This window comes from Diadema setosum, chromosome 2 (genome assembly GCF_964275005.1).
Source record: "Diadema setosum chromosome 2, eeDiaSeto1, whole genome shotgun sequence".
Lineage (NCBI taxonomy): Eukaryota > Metazoa > Echinodermata > Echinoidea > Diadematoida > Diadematidae > Diadema > Diadema setosum.
The window spans coordinates 23,953,480-23,974,879 of NC_092686.1; the positions used below are offsets into that span (position 1 = coordinate 23,953,480).

General features: G+C 38.6%; 1 protein-coding gene across 1 annotated transcript in view; it reads left to right on the plus strand.

The window, feature by feature from the left end:
* The first annotated feature begins 739 nt into the window (after positions 1-739).
* The window catches only part of LOC140246236 (uncharacterized), a 263,015-nt gene continuing 242,354 nt past the window's right edge, over positions 740-21,400 (plus strand). The window contains exon 1 of the mRNA XM_072325692.1: positions 740-1,181. Within this exon, the coding sequence (XP_072181793.1) occupies positions 844-1,181 (338 nt within the window). The 5' untranslated portion in view covers positions 740-843. The remainder of the gene's footprint in view (positions 1,182-21,400) is intronic.

Sequence of the window (21,400 nt, forward strand, 5' to 3'; positions counted from 1 at the left end):
AATGTCCTTGAAATAAATGCATCACGCATTGTTTATAAATTGCATACTGAGCATATATCAATACTTTATTCATTAAAATATTGATTTATATATAATATTTTTATTGTTAAAATAATAATAGCAATAACAACAACAACAAAGATTAAATACAATAATGAAAACATAATGTGTATCACGCACAAAATAACTAAACACCTTGGTAGTGAAATTGATACCTAAAAATAAAGCAAATGGCAAACCAAGTCTGTTAAAACAAACGAATAATTGATGAACACAAGAACATCATCATATTCGTCATTTGACACATGAAACGAAAAGTACTTCATGAATCGTGAACCACAACGATGATGAACTTACCTTGTTCACGCAGCTTATACACTGATGACCTTTCTGTAGTTGGAAACGAAATACGTTTCTGTGGGAGAGATCTAGCGCCATCTCCGGTGTATAACATGTCATCCAAGAGAAAAATGAAAATGATAATAATAAATCCTTCTTGCGTGTGTTTTCTCGCGTGTTTGTGTGTGAATCTATGATCTACACTAAACTGCATTGCGCGCAAGGTCTGTTTTCTGCACACACACACAGACACACAAAATACACTCAACACACAGAGATGCTCACGGGTCAAGCATGGATGTGGGGTTGTGTGGGTGATGTGTGTACACAACATTCAAATACGAATCCGTACGTGTGTGAGATCGGTTGTGGAATATAGAAATCCCCTGTGAATAGAGCTTGCATGTGTATTGTGAATGAAATTGTACTATATCTGTACTGGACCAATACTCTCTCTTCTTTGTGAGGTTGAAAGCTATCAAAAATAAACATTCTGTTAGCACCATGGAACCGTGTGATCCGTATCGTCAACGTGATGGAAATTCTAGGAGTAATACCCCAGATATTAACCGTGGTCGTGGCCCCGGTCGAGTAGCGCTAGTGAGAGCCTTACCTATGGATGTTTCTCCCAGCCGCCGCTCCCGCCCGCCGCCCGCTCCACGGCATGGAGTTGGTGATGCAGCTGCCTCATCGGTAGATGACGGGAGCGTCTTTCGACAAGGCAGAGTTGCAGAGGCAATCAGGAATTTAGCAGGAGGTGGCGATTGCTCAGTTGCTGAGAGAGAAACTTTAAGAGGAGATATCGACTCACTTGAAGGGGCATGCTCTCAGTTTGAGGAAATGTGAGTGAGAATCTATTCATATCTAAGTTAGAGCCTCAACATCACAAACTCTGCTTTCCTGTATTAGTATTATTGAGTATTATCCTTTAAAAAAAAAAATGTGTCTGAATCAGTGAGTTGAGAATAGGTGTCACTGTTAGTATTAAATGTAGGCCGAGAATATTACCAATAATACAAGAAACATCACCAAGGTTTACCACAAGAGAAGTCCATTTTGTCAATGAAGACAAGCATAACCCACTAAAACCCAACAGTTGCCAGATCACTGCAGATTTTAAAGGGACTCTACATTCAGTACAGTACTGGTTGAGGTGGGCAATTAATGTTTTGAACATTCCTAAGTGAGAAAATGAAAAACCTCTTATGAAATATGAAAGAGCATGTAATTTTAAGAAGGATTCAACATTTATTTGATGAAAATTGGTTTTCAAATGGCTGAGATATCAAAAAAGGTGATAATAATAAAAGGCGACAGGCCACGCCTTTTATTAGGATTTTTTTGTTTCACCTTGTTTTTGGATATCTAAGCCATTTCAAAACCGATTTTCATCAAATAAACTTTTGATACCCCTTAGAATAACATGCTCTTTGACATCTCATAGAGTGGTTTCTGAATGCAAAACGTTACAAGCTAAATCCTCACCTTGACCAGAACTAAATACACCCTTTAATGGCATTGAATGATATCAGGCAAGATGTGAATGCTGTTTGAAACTAGAGGGTCTAGTAAAGGCATCGTCAGTCTCAAAGGATGGGCACTATGGAGCAAATCTCTTTAAACTTTGGTTTTCTAGTCTGTGATGTGCATGCATGAACCTCCGCTCCAGATCTTAAATTCTGCTTGCTTGAAAATAGACCAAAAATGTGTTTCTTTCATATGAGCAATGTTAATAACATTCTCTTTCAGATTTGCTTTATCAGAATGTCATGTATAATTTTATCTTAGAGCAAATTTTGAAGAAAGAAAAAGTTTGGGACATTCCGTTTACAAGGCACACGATCAAAGAGTTACAGTTCGCCTACATGGCTAAGACAGCTTTTTCACATTTTCATAGTGGACAACATGATATTGAAATGGCCGTAATTGACATTCATAAATTTTGCAGATGAGTCTGTCAAAAATCAGCATGGTTCTTTCATTCATATGTCTTTCTCTGCAGGTTATGGGTTACTTATCTGAAAAAAAATGGATAATTCCAGGTTTTTATCAAAAAAGATAACATTAAATGTAGTTTTACTTTCTAATTGCTATTGTGTGTGTGTGTGTGTGTGTGTGTGTGTGTGTGTGTGTGTGACTGGACAGAAAAAAAAAAACACCAACAACTCATCTTTTGGTGGGAACCGAAAAGAATTCTAATGCAAAATGCCAGAAATTCTTTGTAATATAGGTAGAGTGTATCCTTCCTGTGCTGTGGTCTCTCAGAAAGTGTGGGAACTTTAATGTGAACCAGGTTAACAAAGAGAATGTTTCTTTGAAATGTGTTATCCTGATATAGAAAAAGATCTGAAATAAAAAAAAGTGAAATTCCACTTTCATTTTCAAAACAAACATCCTGTATTGATCAGCTGTATGATAGGCACAAGCTGAATTGCAACTCACAAGTTTTTCATTTTTTTTTCATTGTTGTTTTGTTTTTTGTAATTCTCATCGCTGTACATGAATTCGTTCTTAACTCTTTGGTACTATACTGTTACGATTCTATACATTATGTACCTTTTTTTAGTATTAAGTATGTTTGTGGGTGTGTGTGTGTTTTATGCAGTACGTCATATTTTAAGATACCCTAAGAGTTGCTGTGACAGCTTCCATATTTCATGAGGATCCATGGCTGTAAAGTTCTTGTGCATGTACTGTCCAGGTATTGTTGTTTTTGTTGGTGTGATGTGGCTTCTTATCCTATTAACAGCATGCCCTAAAATGGGTAATACAGGCCTACTTCCTAAGTACCTAGGAGTTGCCATTAATTTATAATGGTATGTGCAGGTCATGATGAAGTGGGTTGTTTTCAGTAAGGTTGCATTTGATTGTAAAGCTCATTTCCATACTGTGCAATCTGCAGGCAGTTGCTAGAAGAATTCAGTTAAAAATGACAAGATAAAAAATCTGGAACCAAGTAGTTTTCATTTTGTTGTCAATGTTGTCAAAACAGTGAGATACGTAGTAGGTATTAAAGTCAGTTCTTATGCTTGCAATAAAAGAGCAATGCATCCGATTATATGCCACTACTGCAATATATAGGTTTCCATAAGCAGTGTGTCTCATCATAATCAACATGATTCCTTATATTGATATAATAATGATAGTTTTCCTGAAATGTATCATGCTACAATCTTTGTTTTTATGTCAGCATCTCTGTTATAATGACACAGAAACAGATGGGAAAAGGATAGGATAGAATAATCCTGTGTACCATTTCCTTGTTTGTTTGTTGGTTTGTTTTTTGGACAATTTGACTGGCAAAATGTACAAATAAAGCTATCATATCCTGGTAAGGCTGGAATATAATGGGTTTGATGTGTATGATTACCATGCAATAAAATTTCAGAGAGAGCATATACTACTTGCCCACATGATCTAACCAACCCCCTAAAATCAAAGTTCAGAGAAACTTTTGACTTTGAAATAATCTCATAAAGAGATGAGTGACAGGTATGGTCAGAGACTTTGTACATTACATAACACTTTCATTCAGCAAGATCCATTTCATGTCTTTATAATGAATGGTTCACCTCTCTGTGTCATTTCTTCTCGAATATTTGACTTTTTTTTCATCCCCTTGGATTGAATGGCAGTCATGATCCCTGGCCTCAAATACAGGTGCACCACAGATATTTTATCAGGACTGTAACTGTCCATGCTATAGTTGTATGAGACCTGATTGATGTCTTGTGAATAGCTACTACAGACAGATGGAAAAACTGACATTCAGAAACTCACATAATATGCCTGAAAAATTTATGTTGCTGGTTAATGGATCAAAACATCTCAAGTGTTCACATTGCCTAGAGTGTATGATGACTGGAATAAATAGAAAATGAAACAAAAGTTATGCAGACTACTGTTCAAAACTACTTAACAGGTGAAATAACAAAGTTATTTGCAGTGTCAGTTTCTCTCTCTCTTTTCCTATGTTTAGAATCTCAATCTTTACTAGGGATTTTTTTTTTGTTTTTTTGTTGTTGATATGAAAGCTGTGACTCAAGTTTAATCTTTGTCGTGTGGAGGTACAACATTGTAGGCCCCTAAATATTTACTCTTGATTTTATGGGATATTCAAAAGGAAAGCAATAAAGCTATCATTGTACTGTCGCAGTGAAAAATGAAAAAGAATTATATAAGCAGTCAAATGTTGGGAAAGAAAGAAAGAAGAGAGAAAGAGAGACAAACAGACAGATTGACAGAGGGACAGATGCACAGACTTGTATAAAACTAACTTACAGAGAGGGAATGAGCAACCTCACACTTTTTTTTTCTCTTCATTTTCCAACTGTTGTTTGTGATTTCCTTTCAAGAGCACATCAGTATTTGGTGAACTGCATATAGATCTGAAACTGTGCGTAAAGTGATCTTGTGATATGTGCTGCCAAGGGCTAGATAGAAACCCATTTTTGATCTATCTCCTCTCTCCATCCAGGGTCACAAAATGACCCATAAATTGTATCAGTTGTTCAGGTATCACTCCCATAATATCCACAATCTGATGTCGCTGTTGCTACGTAGGCCAGCATTATAAAAAGCGGTATCAACTGAAGATATGCTGACATTTCATTGATGATATGGGCATACAACTTGAGGTCAAATTTCTTATGGAAAAGAAACATTATTTCTCTGTAATCTATATCATATCTAAAGGATGCTAATTAATTTGTGTGAAAGGAATGATGATAAACAACCAGTTGCACACACACACAAAACAAATCCCACCCAAGTTTTGTGATTAAAATTTGGCAATACTTTTCTTTTCTCCAAGTGGTGCTTTTTTGCTGAAATGTGATTAATCACTGTAAGTTGAATGTCTTTTTCCTCTTTTTTTGTAATAATGGTGAACTGTATTATGGCTTGTTATTGCTTGCATGAGCTCATACAGCACTTCCCAAACAACTGCTGTGAAACATTTGAAGTGATTTTTGCATCTAGTGGTAAATCCTCTTATCAGTTTACTGAAACCAGGAAAGCCACATTTTTTCCCAAACATACCAATACACTTGGCTTGTTGCCAGCAATAGTATTCATGCCTAGTACAGATTGTTACATGTACATTCGATGCTGCTATGACCAGCAAACTCCAGAAGAACTTCCCATAAGCAAACTTTTTATGTTTTTATGGGGGTCCTCTTACAAGTCATGTAGAAATGTAAATATTTAATGAATTTCTGTCACAGGTTCTGAGTGTGCATTGTAATGTTGAAGGCAACATATTACCAAGATGCTTCTCCACATCTCATATATTTCAGGGCTGTAAATCACTACTACCTAAGGCACAATACATTTTCTAATTTACCAAAGTAACAAGATAGGGGCATAGTTTTGCATTTCTGAAGTTTTCTTCTTACTCATAGCAAAACCATCCCTTTAATCAGTGAAAAGATTCACTGCAATGCTGATGTGATATACCGCACACCTCTGCGGACTTACAATGCATCTACTGAATATTCACATGATCAAGGCCTTTCATTGTATCACATGGAGACAGTTGCTTCCATTCATGATCAATTTGTTGGAGTCCATCATGGTGCCACTCACCTCTGTGATGCGAGATGACAGCAGTGGTAATTTGCACAAGTACTGAGTGCTGTATGTCGCTTAGGATTGGCGAGATCGGCCGTGATGTCGGGAGGGGTATAGCCTGACAGCCAGGCTCTGCAGGTTTTTTGTGCCTCCATCCCTAAAGGATGCCGCAGGGGCTATATTTTGGGGTCATCTCTCTGTCCATCCATCAGTCTTGTCCCCGCACCCCAGAAAGAACAGGATTTTTTTTTTTTTTTTTTTAAATTCAACTCTTTTAAAGTGGACAAAGTGGATTTGGTTGATGCTTACATTTGGCACAAATGCGTTGATGAATTGTTTTTGACTGAAATTGCGAAAGGTCAAATGTCGAAGGCCAATAAGCTTGGGCTTGTCCCCAACCAGCATAATGGATAAAGAGCTTCGTATTGATGAAAGTATATTATAGAGGAGCAAAGTTTTGAATATGAAATTGAGAAACATCCAGATTATATTGAGTCATGCGCCGAGTACATTTCATGGTTTGCTCGCCACTCTTCCTCGTAAAAGACATCAACAGCAATTAAAGAGAGAGGAAGAGGATACAAGCTGTTTATCAGTTTGAAGCAAGTGCAAGTTTGAATTCAGTCCAATGAATCACTGATATTTTGAAATGAAAAGATCTTAGTCATGCTGCAGTTTTCTCTTCTCTCTCCATGGCTGCTAACATGCTAAATGTACACAGTGTACAGTGTGACATTTGTCTGTCCATGTGTGTGTATATGCAACGATGCGCACTGGCACTGGTCCGACGGTCCAGGACCAGTAAAAATCACTGTCGCACCAGTAACTTTTTCAGGGATGAACCAGTGTAAAAAGTGGAAAAACTGGGTACCTACTGGTCCAACAGACAGGTTGGACCAGTACAAAAAATGGGTTAATGTGCAGCCTTGGTGTATGTGTCTTAACTGGAAAAGAAACAATTTCATCCGACATTATTTTGTTTGCTAATTGTGTACACTTGTGATGGTCCAAACCTACTAGAAGACACAACCCCCTCGAACATCGTAAGTAAACTTTCAGGAAGCATCATGCTCTCGGTGCAAACGACCCTACTCTGCTCATGGATGCTCTGCAAATTTCTGCACCACGCCAGCTTTTTGATGCGTATTTCTAACGTGCAGGGTGATGGTATCCTGCTGACTCATTATCATTACACTGCTCGATGAAGGAGAGCAGAGGGAAGCAGAGCGGAGCAGAGCAGAGGAGAGAGAAAGAAGAGAGAAAGAAGAGAGGAGAGGAGACCAGGGGGATGATAATAGGAAACACATCACCAGGGGTAATGAAGACATGATGAGGATGCTTTGTATCTAATCTACTTTCACGTGGGATTTGGGGGGGGGGGGGGAAGGGAGGGGGCAAAGAGATGGAAAAGGGAAGGGAAGGGGAAAGAAGAGATGGTACAACAACAACAACAGCAACATCAACAACAACAACAACAAACAATAACTACTATAACTACAAAATACTATAACAGTCGTGGCAATTCCAGGCAAACCACCTATGCAACCCTATGCATTAGTTCCAGCAGTGAATATGCCTTGAGCTACAACATCCATACACATGTTAAAGAACCTGGCTGGGGTGGATGGATTATGGTCTCATAAAACAGCTTGAAATTGCATCTTAAAGTGCTAGACATGCTGCCAGATACCTCCATCATGTCCACACGCTGCATTATTAGGGCCCTTCGTCTTACTGAGACTTAAGGCGTGTCTTCATCAGCCCGAAGTTCAAACTAGCGGGACATTTTGCGGTCTTAGAAAATAGCCCGATACAGCGAATGTGCGTCTTCATCAGCTCGAACAGCCTGCTTCGGGAAATTAGTCCGAAAATTGACGCATGCGCACTTTGCAATATTACTCTGCCTGGCTCGCGGTTCGAAAGTGGATTTCCCCGCTCAAAATCTCCTATATCACCGTATGTACGATTCTACAACCAGGGAGGTGAGCAGTACAGCAAATTCTCTCCAAAGGGATATTAATAACGCTACTCTTTCTTCTGTCCAGTGAGGTATCTTATATGAAATTAACGAATTGCAATGTTTAAACAAATCCAAAATGCACACAATCTGCAAGAATCTTCAGCTAAGGTATGAATAGAGTGGACCAGAAGAAGAAGTTTACAAAAAAAAAAAAAACAGCTAGCATGCACGGCACTGAGTTTTAATAGGGAGGTGAGAGAAATAACCTCCCTGGTTTTAAAGATGACAACAACAGTAGGCCTATAGTACACACATGTGATCCTTGAATACACCGTGCGTGTAATGTACTATACACAATCACTAGCTGCTTGTACATGCGCTTTCCATTGCCAGCTGGCTAACCAGAAGCGCGGAGGGATCGAGAAAATTTCGGGCTGATGGAGACGCACCCAAGATAGCGCGCTATTTCACGAATTAGCGCTCTAGTTGACGAACTAGACCAAGATTTTGGGGGAAATTTTCCCGATCAAATAGCGCGCTATCTGCGTCTTCACTACACAGATAGCGCGCTATTTTGACATCGGACTAGTTTGGTAACCGCAAGATAGCGCGCTATCTTGAAACTTCGGGCTGATGAAGACACGCCTTTAGAGGATGGAATATGTCTTAAATGTAGTCAAGTGAAAGAAAAGAATTAAGTGGAGACAAGGTAGTAGGGTAATGCCCTTCTCTGCGCACATCATCAATTGTTTGCGGTTTTTAATGGTGGCACACAAAAGCATCTCAGCTCTGAATTTTGCAGTCAAGAATAATTGTTGAGGAAGGCTGCTACAGTGTCTTGGAGCAGTCAAGTAGAACTCTGCAGGGAAGGACCGTTGTTGAAATTTAATACCCAGAATTACACACGGGGGACCACTCGATACAGTATTTGCGATAAATCATGGAAACGTGACATCCATCTCTGGGTGGTAGGAACAAAGAAGGTTTTCCACACCAGTGAGGATGGTAATACTAGTACACGTACACATCCTATAAATGATTCAGTGTGTTAATGGAATGTGCATGCAGAAATGCACATGTGGGACTAAAGGTATATTCCAGGGTATTTTGTAATTGAGAAAGCTTCACTTTTTTGTAAACTTTCTCTGTTGAGATCTACTGTTCTTTTTGAAGTCATATTGAACTCCTGTAAAATCTCTATTATCTGGACGCGTTCACGCAATGAAGGACTTTTTTTTTTTTCATCCAAAAATTGAGAAAAAACTGACTTTCATGGATCTATTTCACTAATTTCATAAGATGTGCATGATAGGTTTCTCAATATCTAATGAGGTAAAACATGTATGATTTTCACATAAAGATATACTTTATTTTTGTGAAAAAGGGACTACAATTTTGCGCAGGCTAGCATAGATTACACCACCGTTGCAGGGTACGCTACCTGCCTAGCTGCCAGTGCACTGGGACGGCAGCTTGGACGGCAGCTATCAACATTGTGTCTCCCATATCTGGTCAATTCGCTTTATCCGGATGAGCGCCGGTCCTGACATGGCCGTATAACCGAGGTCGAACTGTATGTAAACCTAAAAGTACTGTAAAACTGTCCATCCAGAAAAATTGATTTCTTGCTGTAACCCCTAAATCTTATTAGGCTGCACTTATAAACGAATCTAGCAAAAGTGAACATCTGAACTTTATTATTTTTTTTTTCTACAGTCAAAGTTCCATTCATCATTTCTGGAGTATGATTTTTTTTTTCTTTTTCCAAAGAATGTGTGAAACTATTGTGGTATGGAAGTAATATAAGGAATTTTAATGTGTTCCTGTTGGTCTTAAAGAGGAGGTTTAATTACATCCTGTCCAGGGTTCTTCCTCCTCTGTGGACACATTTTCACGATTGATGCGGATACATTATCACAATGGGGACACAGCACCACTGCCAAGCCAAACTGCTGTCAAAGTTTAGGGAAATTCCAGAGACATCTTAACAATCATGCTAATGGCCCATGTTATGTTGTATTAGTTAGTACGTTCAGACAGTGATCCCTAACTTCAAGGATAAGCTCATAGTTAGATATGGCGCACCAAGTGTCGCATGATCTCTTTTGTCATGAAATGACAATAGTTACGTTCCCCTGGTGTTCATTAACTTTGAGGACAAGCTGACTTTGAGGATATTGTCACTTGTCAATGAAAAAACAGTTTCTTCATGAAATTGTCATTTTTTGATGAAAGAGACATGCGACACTTGTATATTCTGGTGCTTTTATTTTCACACTTGTTTCTGGTTGCACGAAATGCACGAAAATGTCAACACCGTGAAAATTTCCAATTTTACTCTACTGTAAAACCAGAAATGTTTGCATGTACATAAAACTTTTGTGAATTTTGCGAGGAGCCAAGATTTGCAAAAGTAAAATGCACATGAAAGTTGTTGGTTTTTTTTTCTTCTACACAATGCATTTTGGGTGCCAGTGGCAATTTGCCAAAGTTTCATGCTGTTATAAAGCAGGGCTCCACACTAACTTTTTTGTTTGGTGGCCCGATGGGGCCACCAAAATCCTCAATTTCATATTTTTGGTGGCCCGAGAGAAAAATTTGGTGGCCCCCCCCCAAAAAAAAAAAACAATAAAAAACATTAAAAGTCCTGTTGTTTTAATGAGTCAAATATTTTAAGTTTTATCATAGTAAGAATTGTAAGTTGGACATATCTACTCATAAATAAACCTCGTCAAACTCGCAACACTTACTCTCAGGCACTCATTCAGTCCATTTCATCCATCCTTTAACACTTTAAACAAATTTAACTGCTAATTTCCGGCGCAAAAAGTTACGAATTTATTGACATACTTTTCAAAAAATTTTGGTGGCCCAAGGCGGGCCACCAAATTTGCCCTTTTTAAAAATTTGGTGGCCCCGGGCCACCGGGCCACCGGGCCACCGTTAATGTCAAGCCTTGTATGAAGGCCATCACTATGCGCGAGAGTTTCATGCCGCAAATGTTTAGCTGGTTTTACAGTAACTGGTGCAAGTCGGAAGACCAGGCTCCTCGTGTGGACAAGAAGAGTTCATCATCCCTTGCTTTTTATAGGCAGTGGACCAACACATCTGCACTGTACCTGCTGATCTCTATGCTGAAAGGGCGGAAGTTCTTTGACTTCAAGTTCAATTCCAGTGACTCCTAGGAAATACATTGTAGTAGCATGTAGACAGCATGATTATAATGACTGGAGGCTATTAAAAGGTTCTATTCACAGTAAGATTGGATGGAAATTGTAATGAAATCAGCTGAAGACCAGAGGGGCTGTAGCCGTGGAAGAAAAGAAGTTTGTGGAGTTAATGCCCTTCTCAATAATGACTGACATTTTGTACGTCAAGCAGGGTTGATAAATGTTGTATTTATCTCCTGAATAGGATTGAAACTCTTTGCTCATTCATCAACTTTTCTCGCCTTTTTCTTCCAAAAGTCACTCTGGAAAAAATAGCCACATGCGCAGTATGTATTATCTGATAAAGCATTGATAAATTCCTGTGAGAATGGGTCAAAAACATTACAGAGGATTGTAACTTGTCTTTACCATAAGTGAAAAAGGTTATGTCCAGATAGTACACCGTGTTTCGAGTGCTTCATCAGTGGTACTGTTAGAAAGAAAATGTGTGTACATTGCCAAATCTTACTCCTTGAGCATGTTATGACAATACATGTATGTTACCATCATATATGCTGTTTGAAGGTATTGCTTTACAGTGTTGCAGTTGGACTAAAAAATGAGTTGCATCTCCCTAGACTTGCTACCGTTGCCTCTGATATTTTGTTAAAAGAGACCTTTAAGAAAAATTTTGAAGATATGAAGATGCTTTAAAAAAAATGAAACTGCTCTGCCTCTGAGTAATTGGATTTTAGCAAGTGTTTCTCACAGAGTGCTGTGTAAGAATAAATCCATTAGTCAATCTAAAAATTATCATATTTATACAACCTATTCCACAAAAAGTTCGAGAATTTTTCGCTCAATTCAGCTACCACAATATCCAACTGTGTCTTTAATGATAGTGCATCTGGTGCACTTTTTGATACGCTAGACAAGGAAACTCTGAAGACACTTCCTGTCCAAGTTCACTTGAGCCTCGATTGTCCAAAAACATTGCATTGTCAGTAAGAACAAGGAAGGATAGTGATATATGTCATCTTAAGTGGAAACCAAAACATAATTTCCCTGCTAGAGTGACATGATGATCATCACTAGTCCATCCCTTAAGAGATTTCCTACTTTGGACAGACACCCATTTGTAATCCCAATTAGTCAAACTTCTGGCATCTGTGGCGTTTACAGCTCTAGTGTAAAGACACTGAGATGTGATTTATTTCAAGTGATGACACAAACTTTAGAGTAACACACTATAAAAAGGGTATCTCTGATGAAATCATGGACATTTGCTATCCCACGTTATTTTTAACAGCTGCTGAATGCCACATTTTAACAGAACCTGTTTGAAAACATTTTCTGTGTTTGTGATTGCTTGTGTTTTTCATGACATTTTGTATCTCTGGGTCATCCAAGGCAGTGTAAAGGCTAGGCTCTTTGGTTCTTGGTGTGCCACATATTTATTTTTTTTTTCTTCAATGAGTTTTGTCCTGAAAGGTACCAATGCTATGGAAGAAGGAATTCAGATTGTGCACCTCACACCAATGGAGTTTTAGCATGTCAATATGCAAACCTTCATAGAACAACAAATTGCGTCCTGTTCTGTTCTTTCATACAGAGTCAGTGGAAATTATAATTTTGTCTGTTTCACATAAGAACGTAGCTCATTAGAGGGCAAGGGACACTTCTAGCTTACATGACCAGAAGGTCGTTCAGTTGGAGGCCTTGACTAGGATTTCCTGAAAAATGGGATGATTTGGCAAACACTTCCGCGTTGATCATTTGTTCAATTCAGCTGAGATTTCTGCTGACCTTTCGCTCGGCGGTACTTTCATTATATTTCTTTCCAATGATGAGATGTGTCTTGTGTGTATGTGTGTTTTAAATGCATTTACTCACTGTGGTCAAGCTGTCTTCAATGAATATGATAACAAACAAACCAACAAACAAACCAACCAACCAACCAACAAACAAACAAACAAACAAACAAAAAACAATAAAACAATAAAACAGAATGCTAGATTGTTTATCAAAAATTGTGTTCACACATTTCTAAACTTGAAGTCTGTGATGATGTCTGTGATGATGAGCTTGTAGTTTTACCTCATGTAGACCCAACACAGTCAAACTTTGAGCGCCATAGTTAAAAAAAACTACTGGCTAATTACCGAAGTTTAAAAACTTCAAAGATTATGAACGATGTGTGCATGTATTAAACTAAAATCAGATCTAGAATAAGATAGTTATTAGTAGCAATGGGACCTTGCGTGATTAAGTGTCTCAGTCACAGTAGGCCCGTTCACACACAAGGAAAAAAGTGCGATTTAAAAATCGATTTTCTTATCGCGATCAAAATTTTGAAATTTTTTCCAGTGTGGACAGAAAAATCTCACTAATTACCGCGATCCTTATCGCGATCCAACTCGCACTATTAGTGCGATTTTTCAGAATAATCGCGATTATTTTGCCAAGCGTCGTGTGTGTGAGCGCGATCGAGATTCGGAAATCGGTATTTTTAATCCCATCGTTCGTAGCGCGTGCGAAACTCTATTGGGACTGCGGGGTCAGTCTTCGGTCATGCAAGATTCGCGCATGCGCAGTTTGGCCACTGATCGTTCTTTCCTTGCTGCGAAGTGCGAGTTTTCCCTGTGTATGAACGGTCGAAAAAAAAATCGAAATTTGGATCGCGATTGAAATTTCGATTTTCGTTGTTTGTGAACGGGCCTATTATTACAGCCCCATTCGCCAGAGACACTTTTCCCCGACAAGGGAGATGAAACCTTTTGATCAAGTTTGTCAAAAGATTGAATTGCTTCCTCCTACATCACTTCTGGGGAAAATTGCCTGCCGGATTTCTTGTCAAGAGTCCTTGTCATATCTGGTTGTGATTATGTTGTCCAGTCGTGAGAAGGATGTCCTACCATGAATAGAACCAGAAACGTGAATGGAGTATCATGTACATTCTCCCAATGAGGAAGTTCATTTGATGATTATCAAACTGGCTGATTATTTGATGTTACTTTCAGTTTTTAGTACAAAGATTTTTTTCGTCTCTCTTTTTGTGGTTTGCATTTAAGAGGTTTCACCTTATTGTCATTTGCACGCGAATACATTAAATGAATGGACTGATGAAAAATAAAAACATAAAATGAAAGCAGTCCGTAGGACAATGCACGTTTAGTCAAGGGCCCCCATTCTAAACACCCCATTGAATAAACAAAAGGAAACAAAGATTTTATCAGGTCTTTGTCTGGATTTAACTAGCCAACATAAAGGAAAGAACACTGGTGTATCCCATGTATGTGTTGAAGGGTGTGTATAGTTCTGGTTGAGGTGAGGATTTAGCTTTTAACATTTTGCAAGATATTCAGAATTCACTCTATGAGATGTCAAAGAGCATGCAATATTAAAGGGTATTAAAAGTTTATTTGATGAAAATCGCTTTTGAAATGGCTGAGATATCCAAAAACAAGGTGAAACAAAGAGATCCTGATAAAAGGCGTGGCCTGTCGCCTTTTATTATTATCACTTTTTCAGATATCTCAGCCATTTGAAAACCAATTTTCATCAAATAAACATTGAATCCTTCTTGAAATTACATGCTCTTTCATATTTCATAAGAGGTTTCTCATTATCTCACTTAGGAATGTTATAAACCTGAATCCCCACCTCAACCAGTACTGTACAGTACTGTCCGTTAGTATTAAGAGTAAAGTCCATGTAGTTTGCATTGGTGAATTCAGTGTTACATATTTCTTCCCTTCCCCATTCCACTTTTCTGTTGCAATTTATATTTTCAATATCATGTAAATAATATGAAATTCAGAGTAGTGTTGTCTATATTGTATCCTGTGTTGACGTCAAGTTGGTCCGTAGAGCTAGCCTTGCTTCCAGGCTATCGGAAGTATCCCTTAGCCAATCTGTGTTCATGTCCAGGGCCCCGTTGCTAGAAACTTTGCGTTTAAACGCAACTTGCAACTGATTGTCACTGGCCAATCAAAATCATTGTTGCATGCATGTCTTCTTAATAGGGCAGACCCTGAGCCAATCAGAATGGTTGTTTCAAAATTAGCAATTATTTGCAATTGATTGCAACTTACTTGCAACGGGGCCCAGGTTGGGTAATGCCTCAAGTCTGGAGCAGAGACTTTCCCCTATGTGTGAATGTTAACCCACATACATCCAGGATGACATATACACTTTGATGACATTCCATTTACATGCCATAAAATTGTATTTATGATCCAAATATGGGACATACTGGCCATAAATGAATTCGCCATACCGTATTACCAATTTTTTTTTTACCTCTAGTAGCATGATTAAATCCCATTTTCTATCCAGTCACTCCTGTAAGACCTGAAAATGTGGTTTGTATATACTTGGCAAATTTTTATTCAAGGTATTTATTATGTAACTGTTTGAATTAAGATTTCAAATCTGCCATTTTAATTTTGATCAAAGCATGAAGCAATGTCTACTCAAATTGTACGAAATGAAAAAGTCCTACTGTAGATGATGTTTGAATTTGACAGACTGATAGTTGTTTCATTTCATCATTGAACCTGTTTATGTTTCATAATGCAGACATGATCCTTTTGGCAGCAAATTATTCAGTCTCAGGGCACTTTGTCTATTAAGATGCTGGACACTGTACAAGTGAGGCAGAATGTTCCCATAGCCTGAAGGGCAGGCTAGCTCCAGTGAAAAAGACTCACAGCAACCAAATCATACTCGGGTTGACAAGATTGCAATCAAACAACCTGCAGTACTAGTTTCATTAAAAAAGGGAAATGAAGTGAATATTTGTGCACAAAGCAAAGGAAGACTTTGGGAGCAATAACATTATCACCTAATTTGCTTTGCTGTGTAATTTTATTTGACTGCAGTCTGCTTAAGTCAACTCAAATATGGTATTGAGTTTCTCTAATAAATCTATGGGATGCTGCTGCCCAGTCTGGGACCTGTTATGAATTGAATTATCCAGCATGTGCAGTCTTCAGTTCAGACTGCATGTTTTGAAGTGTTTATCTTGCCAGACTACAAGTGGACATAGCCAGGGGCTTGGTGCATAAGAGGATGTTCTTCCTATTGCTTCATTGAAGGAGGGAATGACAGTTAACAGTCTTGAAGTTAGACTAAGCCAGTAGGAACATCTAAAACTGATCCCCTTCACCATTCCCTCCCCCCCCCCCCCCCCCAATACTGTGTGGTGGATAAACCTCCGAACAAACCAACAGTTCCTCCACTCACCTCAGCTGGGGTCGCAGGGGAACAGACTGCCTCTCTGTCGGGTCACGAAGGAGGCTTGTGTTTCTCTTGCGCGCGCCTACCGCATAGTGGGAAACTGATCAAGGGGAGTTGTTTATCATGCATTAAGAAGGTGATCTTGTGGTACTGCGATGCTAATGGATAAGTAGTACAAGAAAAAGAGAGAGAGAGAGAGAGAGAAAAAAAGGAGAAGATAACAGTAAAGAAGAGAGAAAGCATTCTTAAACAGAGCCTGTGAACACAGCAGGTTGAATAACTCTGTCTCGGCTGCGCCTGAAACTGTTCTGTCTGTAGTCCTTTTCTTACTTTCGTATAAATTATGTTAATATATCCAACCTCAGAGGTCAGTACAAAGTATTCTCACACTGATAAAAAAATGTGTTTTTCTTTGGTATTTGATTTGATGATAGCTAGTTCAAGCAGATATTTCAAACGTTTATGCTGCTCAAGCACTAAGTAATACCTTAGGCAGAAATTTGATAGCAATTGGAAAATACTGCTGAAGAGAGCTTGAGCTGCAAATTCCCCAAACATATTCACTGCACAAGTGTTAATGACACACATGTCAAACTGGGTTTAATTCCCTTTTATCTTCGTTTGAGTCTGCATGACTTTATTCATTTTGATTTGTCATAACTCTTCTTGATGGTCAAGTAATAGCTATCATTTTCCATATGCTGATAGGATCTGAGCAAGAAAGGCTATAATACTGTCAGAAGGCTGTGACAGACAGCCAATATCTACAAGCAGCTCACTAGTTGCATTCAAAACACAGAGTATTATAGCCACTGAAGCATTAACTAATGAGAACAATCCTTTTGTCTGGGTATTGAAAAAATTCATTGAGTGTTACAATGTGACCATAGATTGAATGATTTGATGTGTTTACTCACTTCAGCAATTACCAATCCCATTTACACTTGACTGATTTATAGTATCCTCCACACCCCCCCCCCCCACACACATTTTGTGAATGAGGTTTGCTTTTTACAATTTTATAATACATGTAAGATGCGCCTGTTCTCACGTACTGCATGTCTTCCGTCATATCAGGCTTCAGACAAAAGTGGGTCTTTTTAGCCATGGCGTAGCATGGCATAATCTTCTTCTGTGTTCATTGTCATGGTGATGAGTGCTTCTTTTGCTATCTCCCCCCCCCCCCATCAGATGTAGGAATTAAGGACAGCGCAATAGCCACATCACAAGTCTGATGAGTCTAATGGGGGGGGGGGGAGGGTATTGATGGAAGGTGACGTGTTGAAGCGGTCTTCAACGAAGGAAGTAGATTCCATACAAAGGACGTGTCTGCCAGGCTTGACCATCAATACAGAGATGTTTGAACATTTCCGGAGGCAGAGGAAAAAAGATGAATGCATGATTCAGAAAGAGCTTCTGCTGTGAGAGAGATAGCATGGATGAGGCAATGCTTGCATTTGCCCTTTAAATCATTAGATGAGAGGAAGTCACACTGGAATTAATCAGATTCAAGGGACGGAGCTTTGATGCCGTGAAAGCCAGTGAAATTCGAAGAAACCCATCCGTGGAATTTGAGCTGAATCAGCCACATGCCAAGTTACTCAGCAACCTAGGTGTTTCTAGGAACACTTTAATGGAAATCTATCTCACTCTCAGTTATCTGCTGTGATTTTTATGCCACCTCATGTAGTATTTTTCTGTTGGGTATCAAGTGTCATTTGATTAATAATGCATTTTCAGCAAAGGAAACATGAGCTCTGGTTACACATTGTAAATCATGTACATTTTAAAGGACAAGTTCACCTTCATATACATGTGGATTGAGATAATGCAGCAATATAAGTTGAACACATCAGTGAAAGTTTGAGGAAAATTGGACAATCGGTTCAAAAGTTATGAATTTTTAAAGTGTCTGTGCAGTCACTGCTGGATGAGAAGACTACTGCAGTTGATGATGTCACATGTGTACAACGATTAAGGAAAATATAAAGAGAATTCCACAAAATTTCATTTTTTGAAAAAAGTACACATTCCCTCAACTTGTAACTGTAAAGGATAATATTACCCCCCCCCCCTGCCTCCTGAAAGAGGCAAGTCATGTGCTCTTCTATTATGCGAGAAAAGTGAAAATATGTTAAATTTTCTTTATAGTTTCTTTTTGTACACATATGACATCACAAGCTGTAGTAGTCTTCACATACAGCGATCGCGGAACTGAAACTTCCAAAATTCATAACTTTTGAACGGATTGTCCAATTTTCCTCAAACCTTCACCTATGTGTTCTATTAAAGTTGCTGCATTCTCTCACTTGTCATGTTTATGAAGGTGAACTTGTCCTTTAATAGCTCCTCATAAACAGAGTGCATACTCTGACACTGTGGCATTAAAAAACAGAACAAACTTATAATTTCCTCTTACAATGTGCATTGAACCCATATGACGACTTTTCTTTAAATACTTTCAAGATGACCATTATGTCTAATTCAGTCTACAGATCAAATAGAGGCTATTGTTACACAAGATAAAACCTAGTCAAATAAAGAAGAAAGATTTTTAACCAGATGAGGATGGACTGATTTTTGCAACACTACGCATTTCCCATAGACACTTGCCCAAGTATACTCAGGACTCGTCCTCAATGGGCTAATGTGCAAAGTCAGAAATCATCCTTGATGCTTTTTAGTGACTTTCTCAGCTATTGCAGAAAGAGACTCCTCACAGAGTGCATACTCCTTAAAGGGAAGATAAACCCCAAGAACAATGTGGATTGAGTGAAAGCAGCAACATTAGTAGAACACATCAGTGAAAGTTTGAAGAAAATCGGACAATCGATGCAAAAGTTATGAATTTTTAAAGTTTTGATGTTGGAACCGCTGGATGAGGAGACTACTAGAGGTTATGACGTATGAGTGGACAACAATACCAAGAAAATATAAAGAAAATTCTGCAAAAATCCATTTTTCATGAAAATTACAAATTCCATCAACTTGATATTGATATATGTTAAGGGTAGCAATTATTCCCCCTGCTTTCTGAAAGCGGTTGGTCCATTGTTGTTTCATAATTCTAGAAAAGTGAATTTTTGTTGAATTTCCTTTATATTTTCTTTGTATTGTTGTCCACTCATACGTCATATCCTCTAGTAGTCTCCTCATCCCGCGGTTCCAACACCAAAACTTTAAAAATTCATAACTTTTGCATCGATTGTCCGATTTTCCTCAAAGTTTCACTGATGTGTTCTACTAATGTTGCTGCTTTCACTCAATCCACATTGTTCTTTGGGTTTACCTTCCCTTTAATACACACAGAGACTCCTCACAGAGTGCATGTAACACAGAGTGCATACTCTGCCATCTACACAGATATACTCACATAGCATTGCTTTGTGAGCAATCATTCATCAGTTTGTACTCAACCATATTCCCTCCAAACCCACATACTATTGGACTCAGCTTTCTTATAGTTCTTCAACTTACAACAGGCCTTCAAGAATGCATAGGGTATAGAAGGAAGTCTTTTTTTATGCCTCCGCCACGTAGTGGTGCCGGAGGCATTATGTTTTCGGGTTGTCCGTCCGTCCGTCCGTACGTCCGTACGTCCGTACGTCCGTACGTCCGTACGTACGTCCGTACGTACGTCCGTACGTACGTCCGTCCGCTTTCGTTTACGCGATAACTTGAGTAATATTTACTGGAATTTTACCAAACTTGGTCCAAGTATGAAGTATGATGGGGCAATGATTTGATTAGATTTTGGGTGAAATCGGCAAAAGGTCAAAGGTCAAAGGTCAAGGTCAAATCATGAAATTTATCCGTTTACGTGATAACTCAAGACTGTGTGGAGCAAATTTCACCAAACTTTGTTGGAGGATGATGTATGATGGGACAATTACTTGATTAGTTTTTCAGTGAAATCGGACAGAGGTCAAAGGTCAAAGATCAAGGTCAAATCCTAAAATTTATCTGTTTCCGTTATAACTCAAAACTGGATGAAGCAGCTTTCACCAAACTTGGTCCAAGGATGATGTATGATGGGAAAATTAGTTGAGTAGATTTTAGTGACATTGACATGAGGTCAAAGGTCAAAAGGTCAAGGTCAAATGTTAAAAATGTTGCTATTTCCCCCATATCTATGCAATGCCCGCAGTTATTTTCTTGAAACTTAGTGTAGACATGTACTACTGCATAAAGATTCTCCAGAGAGAGTTTCATGTCATAAGGTCAAAGGTCAAAAGGTCAAAGGTTAGGTGAAAATGTTGCAATATCACATTTCTCACAAATGGTTCAATGTATCTTCATGGAACTTGGTATATATGCATGTACTGACTGGCAGGGATTATCTAGGGAATTTAGGGGTCATGGGTCAATAGTCAGGGGTCAAAGGTCAAGGTCAACTCCTCAAAATGTTACTATTTCCCTCATATACTAGTATATGCAATAATTGCATTATTAGTTTTAAAATTTAATATATGTACATGTATTACTGAATGGAGATTCTCTTGGAAGTTTCCAGCCAGAAGGTCAAAGGTTAAGGGTCAAAGGTTAGGTTTAAATGAAAAAAAAGATATATTTTGTACTTTAATTACACTCTTCCTTCATACCTTGAAAATTATACTCAATGCATAAACTTATAATAAGGTCGGTCAGAAGTCAAGTAAACATTTTCAATTCCCCAAATATGTGTACCTGTACTCTTTAATAGACAATTATAGCAAACCCAGTTCGTGGAAAGTGAACATTCAAGATATTTCTGATAAACCTGTTATTTCGATATTTTGCCAGTTATGTGAAACTGTCATCACACATTGTGAAGACATTGTACTATACACCTATTGGGAGAATCATGCATTATGGCGGAGGCATCAGTCGCCGTAGCGACATTTCTAGTTTTTTCAGATTTGTTTCAAGAGGATTGAGAAATGGCGCCATTGTGCACTCACATACTTGGCAAAGGTGGACCAGAAAGCCATGTCATATGGAGGCAGTACGTGCTGGACAAGATGATGTGGAGGTTGAGCCTACGTATCTCCTTCCCCCACCCCCTACCCCCTGGTGCACTTAATCAATAAAACTTCAATCTCCTTCATGGTACATGCATGTTCAGAGGGAAACAAAAATAATGCCATGCAATTTCATCATC